The 16,751-nt window shown below is 48.2% G+C and overlaps 1 protein-coding gene across 4 annotated transcripts in view; it reads right to left on the minus strand.

The window, feature by feature from the left end:
• Positions 1-3,067: 3,067 nt before the first annotated feature.
• The window catches only part of SLIT3 (slit guidance ligand 3), a 641,659-nt gene continuing 627,975 nt past the window's right edge, over positions 3,068-16,751 (minus strand). For all 4 annotated transcript variants that reach the window (XM_025387957.1, XM_025387956.1, XM_025387959.1 and 1 more), the window contains 4 exons: positions 10,278-10,432; positions 8,297-8,582; positions 6,893-7,101; positions 3,068-3,676 (listed from right to left, as the gene is read on the minus strand). In XM_025387957.1, the coding sequence (XP_025243742.1) occupies positions 3,441-3,676; positions 6,893-7,101; positions 8,297-8,582; positions 10,278-10,432 (886 nt within the window). In that variant the 3' untranslated portion in view covers positions 3,068-3,440. The remainder of the gene's footprint in view (positions 3,677-6,892; positions 7,102-8,296; positions 8,583-10,277; positions 10,433-16,751) is intronic.

The following is a 16,751-nucleotide window of genomic DNA, read 5'->3' on the forward strand; positions in this document are numbered from 1 at the left end:
TGTGACTGCTCAAGGAGAGAGAGTTTTAATCATCATTTGTTAGAGGAACCTCATTCGGGGAGTATTTTCTTAATGGTCCTTGCATTTGGCATTTCTTAAAGTCAGGGCTTCCAAACTTGAGGGAGAAGGCTCAGAATTGTAAGGGACACACCTGGGCCTTTTGCTGTCTTGGTCGATGGGGGCAGGATTCAGGATTGGGCCTGGGGTCATCAGCAGAGGGAGTCTCAGGTTCCTTGGGAAGGCAGAGGAAAAGCTGGCAGCCTGTTGAGTCCTCCCAGAAAGCCAGTGACCCTGGGCGGGGCTCTTGAGAGGGCCGGCTGAGTAGGCTCCAGGCTGGGTGGGGAGAGGCTAGCAGGGGCATTGGTGGTGGGATAAGGCTCAGATACACCTGTTTTGGGGGAGAGGGGAGTTGGGAAGTGTGTTGGGCAGATCCCAGGACCCTCTTCAAGAGCAGAGCTTCTAAGCTACCATAGACATTTGTGATCCATCTGGCTGGCAGTGTTTTCTAGCCATAAAGTAAACCACAGGGAGCTCTCAAGTCCATTTTGGGTGACAGCTCCGTCTCCTCTTTCAGGCCTTTATGCTGCCACAGCTGTCTTCCTAAACCAGAGCTTGTCTTGCTCTTCCCTTCCTCAAACAACCCTGCTGGCACCTGTGGCCTGTTTAGCATGCAAAGCTCTTTGCGGTCAAAACCCTGCCTTCACATCTACCCCATTTCTCTCTGCTCCTCAGTGTGCTTCCCATACTCCTGCCACCCTAGATTTTGACTCTTTCCCAAAAAAGCCAGGCCTTGCCATATCTCATTGCTTTTTAACAGGCCACTCCCAGGAAAGTTCAATTCCCTTTCCCACCTCTGGCAAACTCCTGTTCATCCTTGAAGACCTAGGACTAGAAATTCCCTCCTCTGGACAGTCACTTCCATTGCTTATATTGCCACTTGAGAGCACCTTGTGTAATAAGGCAATTGTCTGTTTTTATGACTGTTTTTGTCACAGGCTGTAGGATCCTCAAAGGCAGGACATGTTCATTTCCCACGAGAAGCAGGATGGTTTAGTGGTTGAGTGAGCAAGTTCTGGAGTCAGACAGCCTGGGCCCAAATCCTGGCTCTACAGTTTATTAGACATTTACTCTTGGGCAAGTTCTTTAACTTCTCTGTGTCTCAGTCTACTCAACTGTAAAACGAGTTAATAGTGTTTTAACTACATGGTTGTTTTGATAATTAAATGAATATTATCTATTTCACAATTAGAGTGGTATCTGACGTATAATAAAGTACTAAATAAATCTGCTATTATAATAATGTTTGAAACAGGCTGAACATAGTGGCTCACACCTGTAATCCCAGCATTTGGGGACTCTGAGGCAGGAAGTTGGCTTGAGCCGAGGAGGTTGAGGCTGCAGTGAGCTATGATTGAACCACTCTACTCCAGCCTGGCTGACAGCGCGAGACCCTGTCTCAAATGACAACAAAAAACAAAGCCATCATAAGGCATAGTACCTGGGACATAATGGAGATTTACATGCATATTTTTAGATAAATTCCTCAGCTATATCCCTCTCTCCCTTCTCTTCATCCCCTCCCTCCCTTCCTTCTTTCCATCCTTCTTCCACTTGCCTCATGTTTCTCTATCTTCGTTTCTTTTCTTTCTCCCTTCATTATTCCCTGAGTCTTTGGCCCACCATTGGTCTTCACAGAGCAACTAGGCTCCTCTAGGGACCCTGAGGGCTGAAAGGTCCAATGACTTCCAAACTCTTCTCCCTGAAACTCCTATAGTGGAGGCTCCTGGGGAAAGGAGGGATGGATGATGAGAGCCAGGGAATTGGTGTGAACAGCTGAGCCCTGGAAGATATGTGGCTAACCTGACGGGGTGGAAGGGGGCAAATGGGAGGGAGGGAGGGAGAGACATGGAAAGAAACAGGGGCAGGGAAGTCCCCTTCAGGAATGGAGGCAGAGGCTGGATAGGCTGCCCTTGATGCATAAGCCCTGGTCTCTAGAATCTTTCCAGATACTGGGGAGGGAGAAAGAGGAGTGAACAAGGCAGAACAAGAGCAGGAAAAAATATCATCTTTCCTTTTCTGGCAGGGCTGCTCTGATGGATTTAAGCTGCCTGAATCACCTGTGCTCACCCATTCTAGAGAAAGAATCTCAAGCTTTGGGTCTGGACTTCCGGTCTGGCTCCTCCACTTATCTGGTTTGTGGCTTAAGGCAAGTTCCAGAGCCTGTGAGGGCCTAAACTTCCTTCTTAGTGAACCGGGCTCTACTCCCTTATCCTTCCCAGGGAGGCAGGGGTTGCATAGATAAAATAAGGTAGAGTTTAGATATGCATTGGAAAGTGTCACAGATGGGCAAAGGGTCTCTGTCATCATGATGGTCACCTGGAGGATCAGGTGGCAGAGGCCTGTCTTACAGCAAGAGCCTCCAAGAACCTTCCAGAGTTGGACATCTACTAGTGCTGTGGGCAGGCTTGGCTCCCAGTCTTCCGCTTCCCAGAAGGGCTACCTTCTCTCCTGGGATACATTCCAATGAAAAATTACCTGGAAGGTAGGAGAGGGGTCAGTGCATGGGTCCTGAGGAGACAGCATGATATTCTCTTCCCTCACCTCCTCTAGGAAGACCCCTCTCCTGGGGAGGAGCAGGAAAAATAGCAGCTGTTTTAAAGTTTGGTAAGACAGTTCCAGATGAAACCTGCAGCAGACTTCAATAGTCAGTCCTCGATTGGAAGCCAGGGCCAGCCAGGAAGGAGAAGCGGGGTCCCCCAGTGGGTTCAGACCCTGAAGGGGGGTCTGGGACAGACAGGGACAGCAATATTTTTGGGTGGCAGACTGAGAAGGCCAGGGCTCAGCAGCTTTTCTTAGAAGAACTGGGCATCTTGGGCACTGACATCCAGGACTCCGAAAAGCTGGGTAATTTTAGGGGAGGAAAAAAAAGGGAGTTAAAAAACAAGAAACAAAGATCTTTTCCTTCTCTCTCTTCCTCTTATTTCTTTTTCTGATCTCAATGAGCAGCTCTTGGTTTACTGCCGACATAATAACGTTTCATAAACATGAAAACGTCTTCCTCCTTCCTCAGGCTATCATTCTTTATTCTTATCCTTTTGTTTTAAAGCATTTTTATTAGTCTTTTTTTTTTCTTAAACTTTTAAACAGCTGTTTATAAAAACACAAATACAACACAAAACTTGGTAAAAATAACTCACTATATGGTACATATACTCAGATGGTGTGATATATTTATATAATAAAAGATGAAAATAGTCACTTTCCATAATAAAAATAAGTTCTATTTTTTTGTTTATTTTACAATATACTTAATATTCTCTTCTTCTTTAGCTTCCTCTCCAGCTTCATATCCTTCATGCTGAATCACCAGGGGGTTCCACACGGCTGTCCCAACCCCACCAAGCTGGAGTCTGAGAGGTGGCAGGCAGGCGGGCAAGGGCTTAGGAACAGCCGAGGCAGCCGCACTCTAAGTGTCTCTCCACCTCTTCTACAAACGAGGAGCCGTCCGTGCACTGGAAGACGTATTTCCGTCGCTTGCTGCGGGTGGGCTGGCAGCACTGGGGCCCGCAGCCCCCATGACATTCCATGATGGGCACCTTGGAGGCTGTGGCACATGATGCATAACCTTTCTGGCGGCGGATCACCTCTCGAACTACTTGTCCCAGGCACGGATTCTCTGCAGAGGGCATAAAAGGGCATTGGTGGTCTAGGTGGCCAGCGGGACCGTCAGCAGTTCCCAGGTAGGCTGCTTTGAAATACGTGTGCTCTGAAGACCATAAGAATGTATTCACTCATCCATCTGCCCACCCTCTATTTCACAAACAGGTACCTTTCCTGTACCAGGCTCTCTGCTAGGCTTACACCTAAGCCCTGAGGATATAAAGATGACAAAAACAGGCTTGTCCCTTCCTTCAAGAAACTTAAAGTCAAAAACTAAAACTAGATGAAGCAAACTGGTAGACCGTGGGCCAAATCCTGTCCCCAGACCAATTTTGATTACCCTACATATGCCTAAAAATTAATTAAATGCCAACATTAAAAAAGCAGGAGATTTCACCTGAAAATCTGGATTTCTGCCTTCCTTGAAAACCAGGAGGTCTGGCAGAGCTGAGCCTGCAACCTTGCGCTGCAGTGATGGCTGAAGCTGAGTGCTTTAGATGGGGCAGGTTATCTCCAGTTTGCCCCAGTCAGCACCACTCCCAGTAGTCTCTCTCTCAGCCTAGAGTCTAGATACTATTTAAGTGAATATATTTAATAAGAAACTGAGGTAGATGCTATAAAGAAAGGAAGATGTTCATACAAGAACATACAGTATGTGTTTTTGTATGCTGTAAGACATTTGTATGCAAAAGGCATTTGACCTGGCCCAGGGAGGCTTCTCTAGGAAATGAGCCGGAGTTGAGGTCTGAATAAGAAGCAGGTGTTAATGAGGCTTTGGGATGAGCTTTTCCAGAAGGCCTAGAAATAACTGCAGGGTGGGAAAGGGCACCCTCGTATCTGCTTAAACACTCTGGACCCTGACCCACCTTTTCATTTCCACCCCTCTACTGTCCTCACTACAGTGGGAGAATGTCTGCAGCAAGGCACCTGAGGAAGGGAGCTGTGACCCTTGACAAGTCGCAGTTCCCATGTCTGAAAAATGGTAACACATTTTCCTGTCCTTCCAGCAATTCCCAGGCTGTTACGAGCACCAGAGGAGATTGTGAAGGAGAAAGGGCTTTCTGCATTTTAAAGCTTCAGGTGTTGTTAAAAGTCTTTAAAATTATGAGATTGTTAAAAGGGTTAGAAAGAGGTTAATGACTGTGTGTAACATGGGGAGAGAAGGGGAGCGTAGATGGGGCAACATGCTAATGACTGAGGGGAAGGGATTAAGCTGTTTATACTGCCCTGACAGTTTTTCTATAAATCTGAAATTATTTCAAAATAAGTTATTTAATAACATTTTAAAAATGAGTTTTGGTTAAGAATAGTATTTCCTGTAGGTAATAAAATGTGGAAAAGTCCTCAAGGGACGGGGTGGACTGCCTGGGATCCTGGTGGCAGGGAGCAAAACTTCTCAGTGTCCATGCAGGAGAAAGACCCACCAAGGTAAGACAACTATTTTAATATTAACATAATTTTCCTTTGTTGAGCTCACCTCAAAATTACATGATAAAGGGGCCACTAACCGAGAAAGACCCACCAAGGTAAGACAACTATTTTAATATTAATATAATTTTCCTTTGTTGAGCTCACCTCAAAATTACATGATAAAGGGGCCACTAACCGAGATAAGTAATTTGATGGTTCTGACTAGGTCAGACCAAAGAACTGGCTTCTGCTGACCCAGTAAGGGCAGGAGGGTTGGATGGAGGCTGTGGAGCAACGTCCTCTGCTTGGATACATATGCGAATCATTGCAAAACGCAGGTTCTGACTCGAAAGGGCTGGGATGGGGCCTGGGAGCCTGCGTTTCTAAGTGACTCCCAGGTGATGTCAATGGTGCTGGTCAATGTCAGGGGGCCACGCTGAGTGGTTAGGTTTCATTAGCTTTGAAGGCATGGCATCTCAAGGGCCAACAGCTGGAAAAGAGGAGAAAAGAACCATCCAGACTACTCATGTGTTCTCCCTGCAGAGGTCCACTGAGGACCATTTTCTATACTTGTTTCATCTTTAAAAAGTCCATGCTTGAGAATCTTAACTTTGGCCATATGAATTATCTGCACTTTTGTTTCTTCTCGGAGACAGGGTCTGTCTCTGTCACCTGGGCTGGAGTGCAGTGGTACATTCATGGCAGCTTCAAGCTCCTGAGCTCATGCGATCCTTGCACCTCAGCCTCCCAAAATGCTAGGATTCCAGGTGTGAGCCACCACTCCTGGCCCTATCTAGATGAGGAAGTGAATCACAAGTATGCTGCTCAACGCCATGCAGATTTGAGACAGGGTCTCACTCTGTCACCCAGGTTGATCTTGGCTGACTGTAACCTCCGCCTCCCAGGTTCAAATGATTCTCTTGCCTCAGTCTCCAGAGTAGCTGGGATTACAGGCGACCACCATGATGCCCAGCTAATTTTTGTATTTTTAGTAGAGACAGGGTTTCACCATGTTGGCCAGGCTGGTCAAGGTCATGCAGATTCTAAATGACAGCTTGGCCTTCATCGTGACAATGTTGCTTCTGACTTTCCATCTCGCGTACTCCTTCCAACAACCCTATAAGGAAGCACAGTAGCCAGCCTCCAAGATTGCCCCCAGTGACTACCCCCTTCTGGTACTGATGCCCTTTATGTGGTCCCCTCCCTCACTGAATGCACCTGACCGACGTAACAATGCAGTATGTTGGAAATGACAGCATGAGTGACTTCGAATTGTAGGTCATATAAGACATGTGGCTTGCTCTGTCCTGGACTGTTCACTCTGGGACATGCCAGCTGCCCTGGCGCGAGGACCCTCAAAGAGCCTGTGTAGTGACTCATGCAGGGCTGCAGGGCAGAACTGGGACCTCCCACCAACACCCAGCACCATGGGAGTGCAGCACATTGGAAGCAGATTCTGCTGCCTCGGGTTAGCTCACAGAGAACTGCAGCCCTGGCTGTGCTGAATGCAACCCTGAGAGATCCCAGCTAGGCTCTGTCTGAATTCCCAACCCACAGGAAAAATGTGGGCTAAAACAACGTTTTTTGTGGTTTTGAGCTGCTATGGTTTGGGACTAACTTGTTATGCAGCACTAGATAACTGATACAGGAAGGTGTAGCATTGCCTCCGTTTTCAAGTTGAGGGAACTGAGGCTCACAAAGTGACTGAACCAAGGTCATGCAGCCTTTAAGTGGCACAGCCAGAACTGGAACTGAGGTGATCTGGATATGAAGTCCAACTCTGACCCCCACTTCCTCCCTCCCACAGGCACAGTAGACCCACCTTGTTGGCAGTGCTCGCCGCTAAAGCCGGGCTGGCACAGGCAGTAGGGCTCCCCTTGGTCTGAGATGTGGCACTGCCCATGGTGACACTTGAAGGCTGAGCAGGCGTTGGCAGAGTCATTCTTGTTGTCACACAAGGCCCCTCCGTAGCCCTCGGCACACTTGCACATGTATGAGGTCCCGGTTGCCACACATTTTCCATGGTTGCAGCTAGGGGCAGAGAGGAGGATGAGAAGGGAACTGGATCAGAGTTGGTGCTGCTGAGGACTCCCTCTGTCCACCCAGCCAGGCACCAGGGGACCCAGAGCTGAGTACAGTCCAATAGCTTTCTCCATTTCCTAGGCTGAGCATCTCTTAACCACCTTGCTTCCCCTGGCCAACCAGTCAGAAGGCTGCGAGTGTCACCCAGTGTGAGCTGTCACCACAGCAGAAGCTGGCTTGCTGATTTACACACACACCCCATGCAGCCAAGTAGCAAACAATTGCTTGAAAGAATCTAGCCATTCTCTAAACATTTTAATTGCTTTACCATCTTAAATAAGAATTACTACCACCCCACTACTACCAGCAGGTACCCCTGGCTATGTACCAGGAATTGCGTTAAGTGCTTTACACCCAGTATTGCTCTGAATTTCCATCACAACCTCTTGTCTGCTGCTCCTACGCAGTACATTTCACCTGTGGGAAAAGATGAAGGTAAAGCCTATATCCTGAATCACGACGCATCACTGCCCCTGGCGGAATGACATGCAGAGCCAGGATCCATGTTATAGAGTCAAACACACACACACATATGCTCAAGAGCAACACAAGAACCTCAAACCCTTTATAGCTGTCCCTTATTCCTGATCCAAAAGATCATTTCCTGACTGGTTTAGCCAATCACATTTCCAGTGTTGGCTCTGGTGTTAGTTTTGGCTGATTCAGGTTTCTTAACACTGACAGTACTGGGTTTCCTATATTTAGCATGATGCCTGTCACATAGTAGGACCTCAGTAAATCTTTGTTGAATGAGTAGTTGCTTAAACTATTCAATGTGGTTTGGTGTGTGGTTATATACACCTCACGCCTTGCACAGGCTGAGTCTGCCCACGTGGGCGCCTTTTTCTAATTCCCACAGAGACAGTGGGGGCTCACTGTGGCTCTGGACAGGTTCTAAGGGCCACCTGGCAGAGACGAGTGTTTTGAGCAGGGCCCTCTTATGCTGATCCCTCCAAGCAGGTCTTGCTGCTCAGATGTGTAAGCTCAGTCTCTTGACCTCTGAAGCAGTTACACTTCCACAGCTTCTATCCGCCGTCTGACTGCAACTCCTCCAGCCTCCAGTAGTGCCTAGTTCTCAGGTGGGGTAGAGATTGAGGCCATGCTGGGAGCCCGAGCACACAGCCAGGGCTCCTGGGACACTGACCTGTGGCCAAGGCAGGGGTCCCGGGCCTCCTGGTCGCAGAGCGGGCCGGTCCAGCCCGGGTGGCACTCGCACACCACGCTGTCCTTCTCCACGGAGCGACACAGGCCGTGCTTGCACACGGTGCAGGACTTGCAGCCTGGTGACACCCCCAGGGACTGCGGCGGGAGGGCCTTGAAGTCCTGCAGCTCATTGTTGATGCGCACCTCGTGGATGCATCCGTGGAAGCCGCCTAGAGGCCGGTCCGTGCCCTGGCGCAAGGCAGAGAGGCCGGTGGAGGTGGGGATGCCTGTGGGAGAGGAGCCAGGACAGTGGCCTGAAGACCCTCCCCTGCCACCCTGCTGTCCTCAGAGAAAGCGCTTTCCACACATTGATGGCTAGAACTCTGGGCCTCTGATGTTCAAATGAGGTTAATGGGCCAAAACCTCGGACCTCGTCCATACAGGGACATGCATCTTTGGTCCTGCATTGGGACTCCTTAAAAAAACGTGGATTTGTTGCCAATATGTAATATTAGAACATTTCCCATAAAAATTTGTATATTGGACTTCCCTAGAAAAAAAACGAGATTATCTGGTCACCCACTACCCTATGACCCCACTGGCTGAACCGAGGGGACCGTCCCCCACGCATAGGCAAGTGCACCAAATAACCAGCTGTCCCCACCAGGCTCCTCGGCCCTTTGATGCAGGCCTCACAAGAGAAGCCAGGGCAGGCGAGCTACAGCTGAGGAGAGAAGATAAGGTTTTGGGGAGCTGCTTCATCAATGAAACTTTAGGGTTCAGGGTTTTAGACCAGTTTGCTGCCTTATATGCTGTGTACCCCTCTTCTCAGGGTCTTCAAGAGACTGGTAGTAAAGACTTAATTTACTTTTCAATAATTGGTATTTTCGCTCCCCTTCTACACCGTTCCCTGCCCACCTTCTACAGTTGAGAGCCTGGGACTAGCCTGGAAGCATGGCACCCAGTTCTGTTCTGGCTGCAGGTGGGGCACAGGGCACGGTCCTCCTCCAGGGATAAGTGGTGTCCCTTCTGGGGCTGCCCTCGGCCCAGAGCTTTCCCTGGCCTCCGTGTGTGTGAACCGCCCGTTAACAACGCCCTCTCCTGGGCCCGTGCTCATCTCTGCAGGTGGACTCTGGGTAAAGTCTCGGGAATCTTAGGATTGAAACGAGCAGTTCTGGTAGCTTTTTTTACACTTAATCCTTTGAGAACTATTGGTGCAGCGGCTGCATTTCAGGCCCAGACTCTGCCAAACTGATGGCTACTTTTTTGTGTTTTGTTGTCATTGTTGCTGTTGTTTTAAAGACAAGGTCTCATTCTGTCACCCAGGTTGGAGGGCAGTAGCACAATCACGGCTCACTGCAGCCCCAAACTCCCAGGCTCAAGCGATCCCCCGTCTCACCCTCCCAAGGAGCTGCGACTACAGGGGCTCATTACTGTGCCCAGCTAATTTAAATATTTTGTAGAGATGACGTCTCACTGTGTTGCCTAGGCTGGTCTCAACTGGGCTCAAGCGATCCTCCCACGTCAACCTCCCAAAGTGTTGGGATTACAGGTGTGAGCCACTGCACCTGGCCTACTTCCATTTTTGGCCTTAGATTTTAATCTCAAACTTGTTCTTCTACATTCATTAATCGAACCTCCCAGGGTTTGAGGAGGTGGCAGAGCAGAGGGAATATGACCTGATGCCGGCAGACTTCAGCAGAGCCTAGACCCTGCTTCCATCCCCTGCCTTCCCCTTCTCACCCCTTCCCGTCACAACGTGTAGTTTCCAGGAGTCCTGTTCTCTTTCCTTTCCAAGCACCTGTCCTAAATTCTCTTTTCTCCATGGCCTGGCTAGTGCTTATTCACCCTTTTAGAGATCAGCTTCATTGTCCCTTCCTCCAGGAAGCCTTCCGTGATTGGCTTTGGCAGTGGCCTGGGTTTCGGAACTGGAGCACAGAGGGCCAGAGGGAGGTAGAGGTGGTAGGGAAAGAGGGCATTACCTCCAAGGTAGAGGGGGCTGTTGATGCCCACTGCTGGCTGCTTCTGGAGCTTCCCCAGGCTCTTGGGAGTTCCTTTGTCCACTACCAGGTTCAGGGTCTGGTTTAACATCACCAGCTCCACACTGTGAAACTGCCCATCATTCACTGTCTCCACGCTGGCCAGTAGAGAAGGGGAGAAAGCCAGAGTTCACTAAGTGCCTTCCATGGCTGGGCCCTGGGCTGTGGACTTGACCTGCATTGCTTACATTTTGTTTTACTTTTTATTTGGAAATAACTTTAAACCTACATAAGTTGTAAAAATAAAAACAGTACAGAAGATGCTTATTACCCAGTTTCTCCCATTACTTTTTACTCCAATGTACTTATGGTTTTTTCTCTGCATTGTATATACACACACACATATTTCTGAACCATTTAAAGGTAAGTTACATACATCACAGCCCTTTTATCCTTAGATACCTCAGTGTGCATTTCCTAAGGACAGAGATATTCTCCTACATAAGCACAGTGCAGTTGTCAGCTTCAGTGAATTTAACATGGATACCACACTGTTATCTAGTCTATTATCTATTCCAATTCTGCATTGGACCCAACAATGTCCTTTACAGCATTTATTTCCTTCCCATCCGAGAATTAGTCTAGGGTCAGGTATTGCATTTGGCTATCATTATTTACATTCTTTTCTGTTATTTCATAGAGTTAAGCAAACTCCATTCATAGACCACCTTCTCAATTCCTGCTCTATCTGCATGCTGCCTTCAACCACTATTTACTCAACACACTGGTTCTTTTCAATTGCCCAATTTCCCCCTTAAATATCAGTAAGGGTAAAGGTTAGCATTGTTCTAAAAAATAGTTCTGATGTGATTTTTATATTTTTTTAGTACATATAAAACAAACTCTCTCACAGTTAAAATTTCAGCAGTTTGCTCTTGTCCCGCCTAAAGTAACCTCATGTACCACCAGTGGTATGCATGCCACGTTTGGGGAAATAGTGCCTTATAATACTCGTGCTAGGTAAGTGTGGGGAAAAGAAAGAGAGATCAGACTGTTACTGTGTCTATATAGAAAGAAGCAGACATAAGAGACTCCATTTTGTTCTGTATTTGAGATGCTGTTAATCTGTGACCCTACCCCCAACCCTGTCCTTGCAAGAGACATGTGCTGTGGTGGCTCAAGGTTTAATGGATTTTGGGCTGTGCCGGGTGTGCTTTGTTAAACAAGTGCCTGAAGGTAGTATGCTTGTGAAAAGTCATCACTATTCTCTTAATCTCAAGTACCCAGGGACACGTACACTGCGGAAGGTCGCAGGGACCTCTACCTAGGAAAGCTAGGTGTTGTCCAAGGTTTCTCCCCCATGTGATAGTCTGAAATATGGCCTCGTGGGAAGGGAAAGGCCTGATCATCCCCGAGCCTGACGCCCGTGAAGGGTCTGTGCTGAGGAGGACTAGTATAAGACGAAAGAAGGCCTCTTTGCAGTTGAGATAGAGAAAAGCATCTGTCTCTTGCCCATCCCTGGGCAATGAAACATCTCGGTGTAAAACCTGATTGTATGTTCTGTTTACTGAGAAAGAAGAAAACCGCCTTAGGGCTGAAGGTGGGACGTGCTAGTGGCAGTGCTGCTCTTTATGCACTAAAAAGGTTTATGGAGATGTTTGCATATGCATATCAAGGCACAGCACTTTTCCTTAAACTTATTCACGTCACAGAGATCTTTATTCATATATCTTACTGCTGACATTCTCCCTACGATGATCCTATTATCCTGCCACTTCCCTTTTTCTAAAATGGTAAAGATAATGATCAATAAATACTGAGGGAACTCAGAGACCGGTGCAGGCGTGGGTCCTCTGTATGCTGAGTGCTGGTCCCCTGGGCCCACTTTTTCTTTCTCTATACTTTGTCTCTGTGTCTCATTTCTTTTCTCAAGTCTCTCCTTCCACCTAACACCTAACGAGAAATGCCCACAGCTGTGGAGGGGAAGGCCACCCCTTCAGGTAAGCGTGTTATCTCTACTTCAGAAATGAGGAAACGTAGCTCAGGGAGGCTAAGGAATTTCCCTAAGGCACCATAGTTGGTAAGTGATAGAGCAAGGATTTGAACTGCCGTCCAGGTCAAATGTCGCTAATCTGAAAATCTCCAAAAGCTCACACTTTTTGAGTGCCCACATGATGCTTGAAGGAAATGCTCATTGGAGGATTTTGGATTTCAGATTTTCAGATTAGAGATGCTGAACCAGCATAATGCAAGTATTCAACACTTTGGGTTCCAAAAGTTTTGGTTATGGGATATTCACTTTTTTTTTTGAGATGTAGTCTCACTCTGGCATCCAGGCTGGAGTGCAGTGGCACGATCTTGGCTCACTGCAACCTCCGCCTCCTGGGTTTAAGCAATTCTCCTGCTCAGCCTCCTAAGTAGCTGGGATTACAGGCTCATGCCACCACACACAGCTAATTTCATGTTTTTAGTAGAGATGGGGTTTTTACCATGTTGGCCAGGCTGGTCTTGAACTCCTGACCTCAAGTGATCCACTCGCCTCAGCCTCCCAAACTGCTGGGATTACAGGCATGAACCACCATGCCTGGCTGGTTATGGGATATTCAGTCTGCACATCCCACTTCCCCATGCTGCCTCTAACAGGGCCAGCAGCCACTCACCGAGGGCCCAGATGAGCCAGACGTGGTGCTAAGTGGTTCACTTATTTGAACCTTACAAAAATTCTATGAAGTGGGTGCCAGATATTCTATTTCACAGATGAAGACACCAAGGCCCAGAGAGGTTAAGTGATTTACCTGAGGTCACCCAGCGAGTACAGGCAAGAGACAGAATTTGTAGGCAACACTTTTGACTCCCAAATTCTGCTCTTTCCAGCGCTCTACCCTCGGCAGGGGCTGGGAGGGAACAGTGGTGGGACGTGATGGGAGTTGGGGAATGTGACACCTCTTCCTTCCCTGAAGGTCTCTGAGGAGTAGACTGAGCTCTGTCTTATCTATTCAGGTATCAGGGATACATAAGGAGGCTCCCTCTCTCCTTGAATTCTCCCTGACAAATCCCTGTTGGCTCCAACAAGAGGATCCCGGCAGGGGGTGGCACTGATTATCTAGGCAGGCAGAGGACCGTTTCGGTGACTAACTCAGATTTAGAAATTTCAGCAGCCAAAAAGGCAAGAGAAATGCTTGGGAGAAGACAGGCTAAATTGAGGTTTAGTGAAGAAAACAGTCCATTCTAGCCCCTTACTGCTGGATGGAACCATAACCAATCATAGGAACAGAACATCCCAGTCTCAGTTTCCTCCTCTGTAAAAGGGGAATAATAACCTCACAGAACTATCGTGATGTTCAAATTAGAGTGGGTACATGAAAGTGCTTTGTCACCAGGCATGGTGGCATGTGTCTGTGTCACTAGCTACTTGACAAGCTGGGAGGTTGAGGCAGGAAGACCACTTGCGCCTAGGTGTTCGAGTTCAGCCTGGGAAACAGCACAACCCCTATTTCTTAAAAACAAAAAACAAAAAAGCACTTTATCAATTACTGGGAAAATGTGAGCAGTTATTTTAGTGTTATTTAGAAGACTAACAAGTACCACTGCCTGCAAAGCTAGTAATCCCCGCTCTAGTGTTGATCCCTGGGAGAAGGTGATGGCAGAGGACACGCAGGAGCCCAGGACCCACTCAAATTTCCATTGGGAAATTTCTCCTCCCACTCATTCATCCAATATCCACCCATCCATTCAACCACCCATGCTTCCTTCCCATCTATTCTACCTATTCACCCATCCACCCTCCTCTCCATCCATCCACCTAGCCATCTCTCCTCCCACCCACCTACTTATTTATCTACTCTCTTCATCCATTCATTCCATCACATCCATCCATCCTTCATCTACCCTTCATCCGCCCACCTATCAAGTGTCTGCTATGGGCCACCTCATCCTGAGTGCTGTGGATCAGTGACAAACAGGGAATATAGGGTAACTGCACTCACAAAGCTTCCATTCCACTTTCCTTAGCCTTTCCTGTGAATCAAATGACAACGTATCAATGTAAGGTCTAGCCAAGAGATAGGATAGTGGGAGGTGGAGTGGTGGGTAAAAGAGTCCACAGAGGAATCTGGTTTTGTGATGGGGATCCAAAAAGCCCTATGAAGGTAGAGCTATTTCTATTTCAGAAGCCTCCAGCTGCTCCAAGTTGCAAGCTGAGGGCAAGGCAGAGGCCTGTGATCCTATGGATGGGCTGGTAAAAGCAGGAAGGGGAGGGATGAGGGCCCCGTGCAGAGACCATAAACTGTGACCTTGAGCCCTCACACAGTTTTCCAACGACACATGCAAAAATATGCAGGTGCATCCCACAGCGTCCTAGAAATGGATGCTTTTTGGATGCAAATGAGCTCACCATCCTGGAGGTGTGTCAACAGATGCTGGGCAGCCACCTGTCAGAAAGGGAGCTGTCAAGAGGCTGCAGCTCAGGCATTCCCTTCCAACATTACGATTCAGGGAGTCAGGGCAGCTGTTTTCCCATTATAGACACACACACAGACACAGCGAACACACACCACCTGCTCCTGCCTGGCAGCTGGCTCCAGGCCCAACTCCTTCTCCCCTTCCTGCCATCCCAGGTGCTGGTGTGTGGCCTCCAGGGGTACCCGGCCTGGAGACAGTGGTCTGGCAGAAGTCACAGATCAGAGAGGGCTGTGTGGTCACTGGCTTCTGCCCTAGACAGAGTGCTGGGTTCTGCAGTGCCCTAGCACTGGGCTTCCTGGAGGGCCTCATCTGATGCCCACATGGGAGAGTCCTAGGTAGGCTCCAGGTATAGCCTTCAGCCAGGTCATGCTTTGTGGAGAGAGATCTGGAATCACACTGGGTCTGTCAGCTGAGGGACTCTGGGCAAGTCCCATCACTTCTGTAAGCCCCTGTTTCTGCTTCTATTCAGTGAGTTTTATATTCATTTTACAACATTGGTTTTTTTTTTTTGGTTGTTTTTAGTAAGAGACAGGGTCTTACTCTGTTGCCCAGGATGGATGCAGTGGTGCAATCGTCACTCACTGCAGCCTTGAAGTCCAGGCTGAAGTGATCCTCCTGCCTTGGCCTCCCAAAGTGCTGGAGTTACAGGTCACTGCACCTGGCCTACACTGCATTTTGTTTGTTTGTTTTTGTTGTTGTTTTTTTGAGATGGAGTCTCGCTCTGTCACCCAGGCTGGAGTACATTGGTGCGATCTCAGCTCACTGCAACCTCCACCTCCCTGGTTCAAGCAATTTTCCTGCCTCAGCCTCCCGAGTAGCTGGGATTACAGGCACCCGCCACCATCCCCGGCTAATTTTTGTATTTTTAGTAGAGACACGGTTTCGCCATGTTGGCCAGGCTGTTCTTGCCTGACCTCAAGTGATCCTCCTGCCTTGACCTCCCAAAGTGTTGGGATTATTTACGTGAGCCACCATGCCTGGCCCTACACTGGTTTTAATGGGCAGTACGTGGCCACCGACACCTAGCAAGTGCTCAGTGAAAGGTGGAAGTGATGACTCCTCGACCTTACTCTGGGCTTGCTGGAGCTGGGTGTGGCAGCCACTGGGGTGGGGGAGTAGGTTAGTGAGCCCTGGAAGAGCCTGCCTACGGATTTCACAACCTTACAGCCACCCAGGGCTTTGAGTCTCTGTATACTCCCACTGGCTCATTCCCATTTCTGAGGAGGGGACTCTTGTGAGTCCCATTTTAGGGAAGGAAGCTAAGTAACCTGATGGAGGCCACACTGCTAAGAAGTGCTGGAACTGAGGTTCCAAGTCAGGATTGCTTCCAAATCCAAACCTCCCAGAACGTTATCTATGCCAGTAGGTACTCATGGGTTAACAGGTCTCTTCTTCCTGGCACCTTTTAACCAGGTCTCTTGGATATAATGACTGAAGCCAGTGTTTTTCAAACTGGGTCCCTGGAGGTTCAGGGTAGGCAGTGCTAAAGGCTCTGGCTTTTTACCAGCATCCTTAAGTCAGGATGCCTCCATTTCTACTTGCCTTAAAAAAAAAAAAAAAAAAAAATGGCTGGGCACAGTGGCTCACACCTGTAATCCCAGCACTTTGGGATTACATCCTTGAATTCTCCCTGACAAATCCCTGTTGAGGATTTGGGAGGCCAAGGCAGGCAGATTACGAGCTCAGGAGTTCGAGACCAGCCTAGCCAACATAGTGAAACCCCGTCTCTACTAAAAATACAAAAAAGTAGCCAGGCATGGTAGCGGGTGCCTGTAGTCCCAGCTACTCAGGAGGCTGAGGCAGGAGAATCACCTGAACCCAGGAGGTGGAGGTTGCAGTGAGTCAAGATCGTGCCACTGCACTCCAGCCCAGGCAAGAGAGCGAGACTCTGTCTCAAAAAAAAACAAAAAAAATAAATTACAATGATGCTCATGACAATAAGTTAAATATGTTTGTATATATTGTATTGTAAAGTTTATTTTAAATTAAAATTTTTATGGTTTTTTTTTTTTTTTT

Source organism: Theropithecus gelada, chromosome 6, assembly GCF_003255815.1.
Source record: "Theropithecus gelada isolate Dixy chromosome 6, Tgel_1.0, whole genome shotgun sequence".
Lineage (NCBI taxonomy): Eukaryota > Metazoa > Chordata > Mammalia > Primates > Cercopithecidae > Theropithecus > Theropithecus gelada.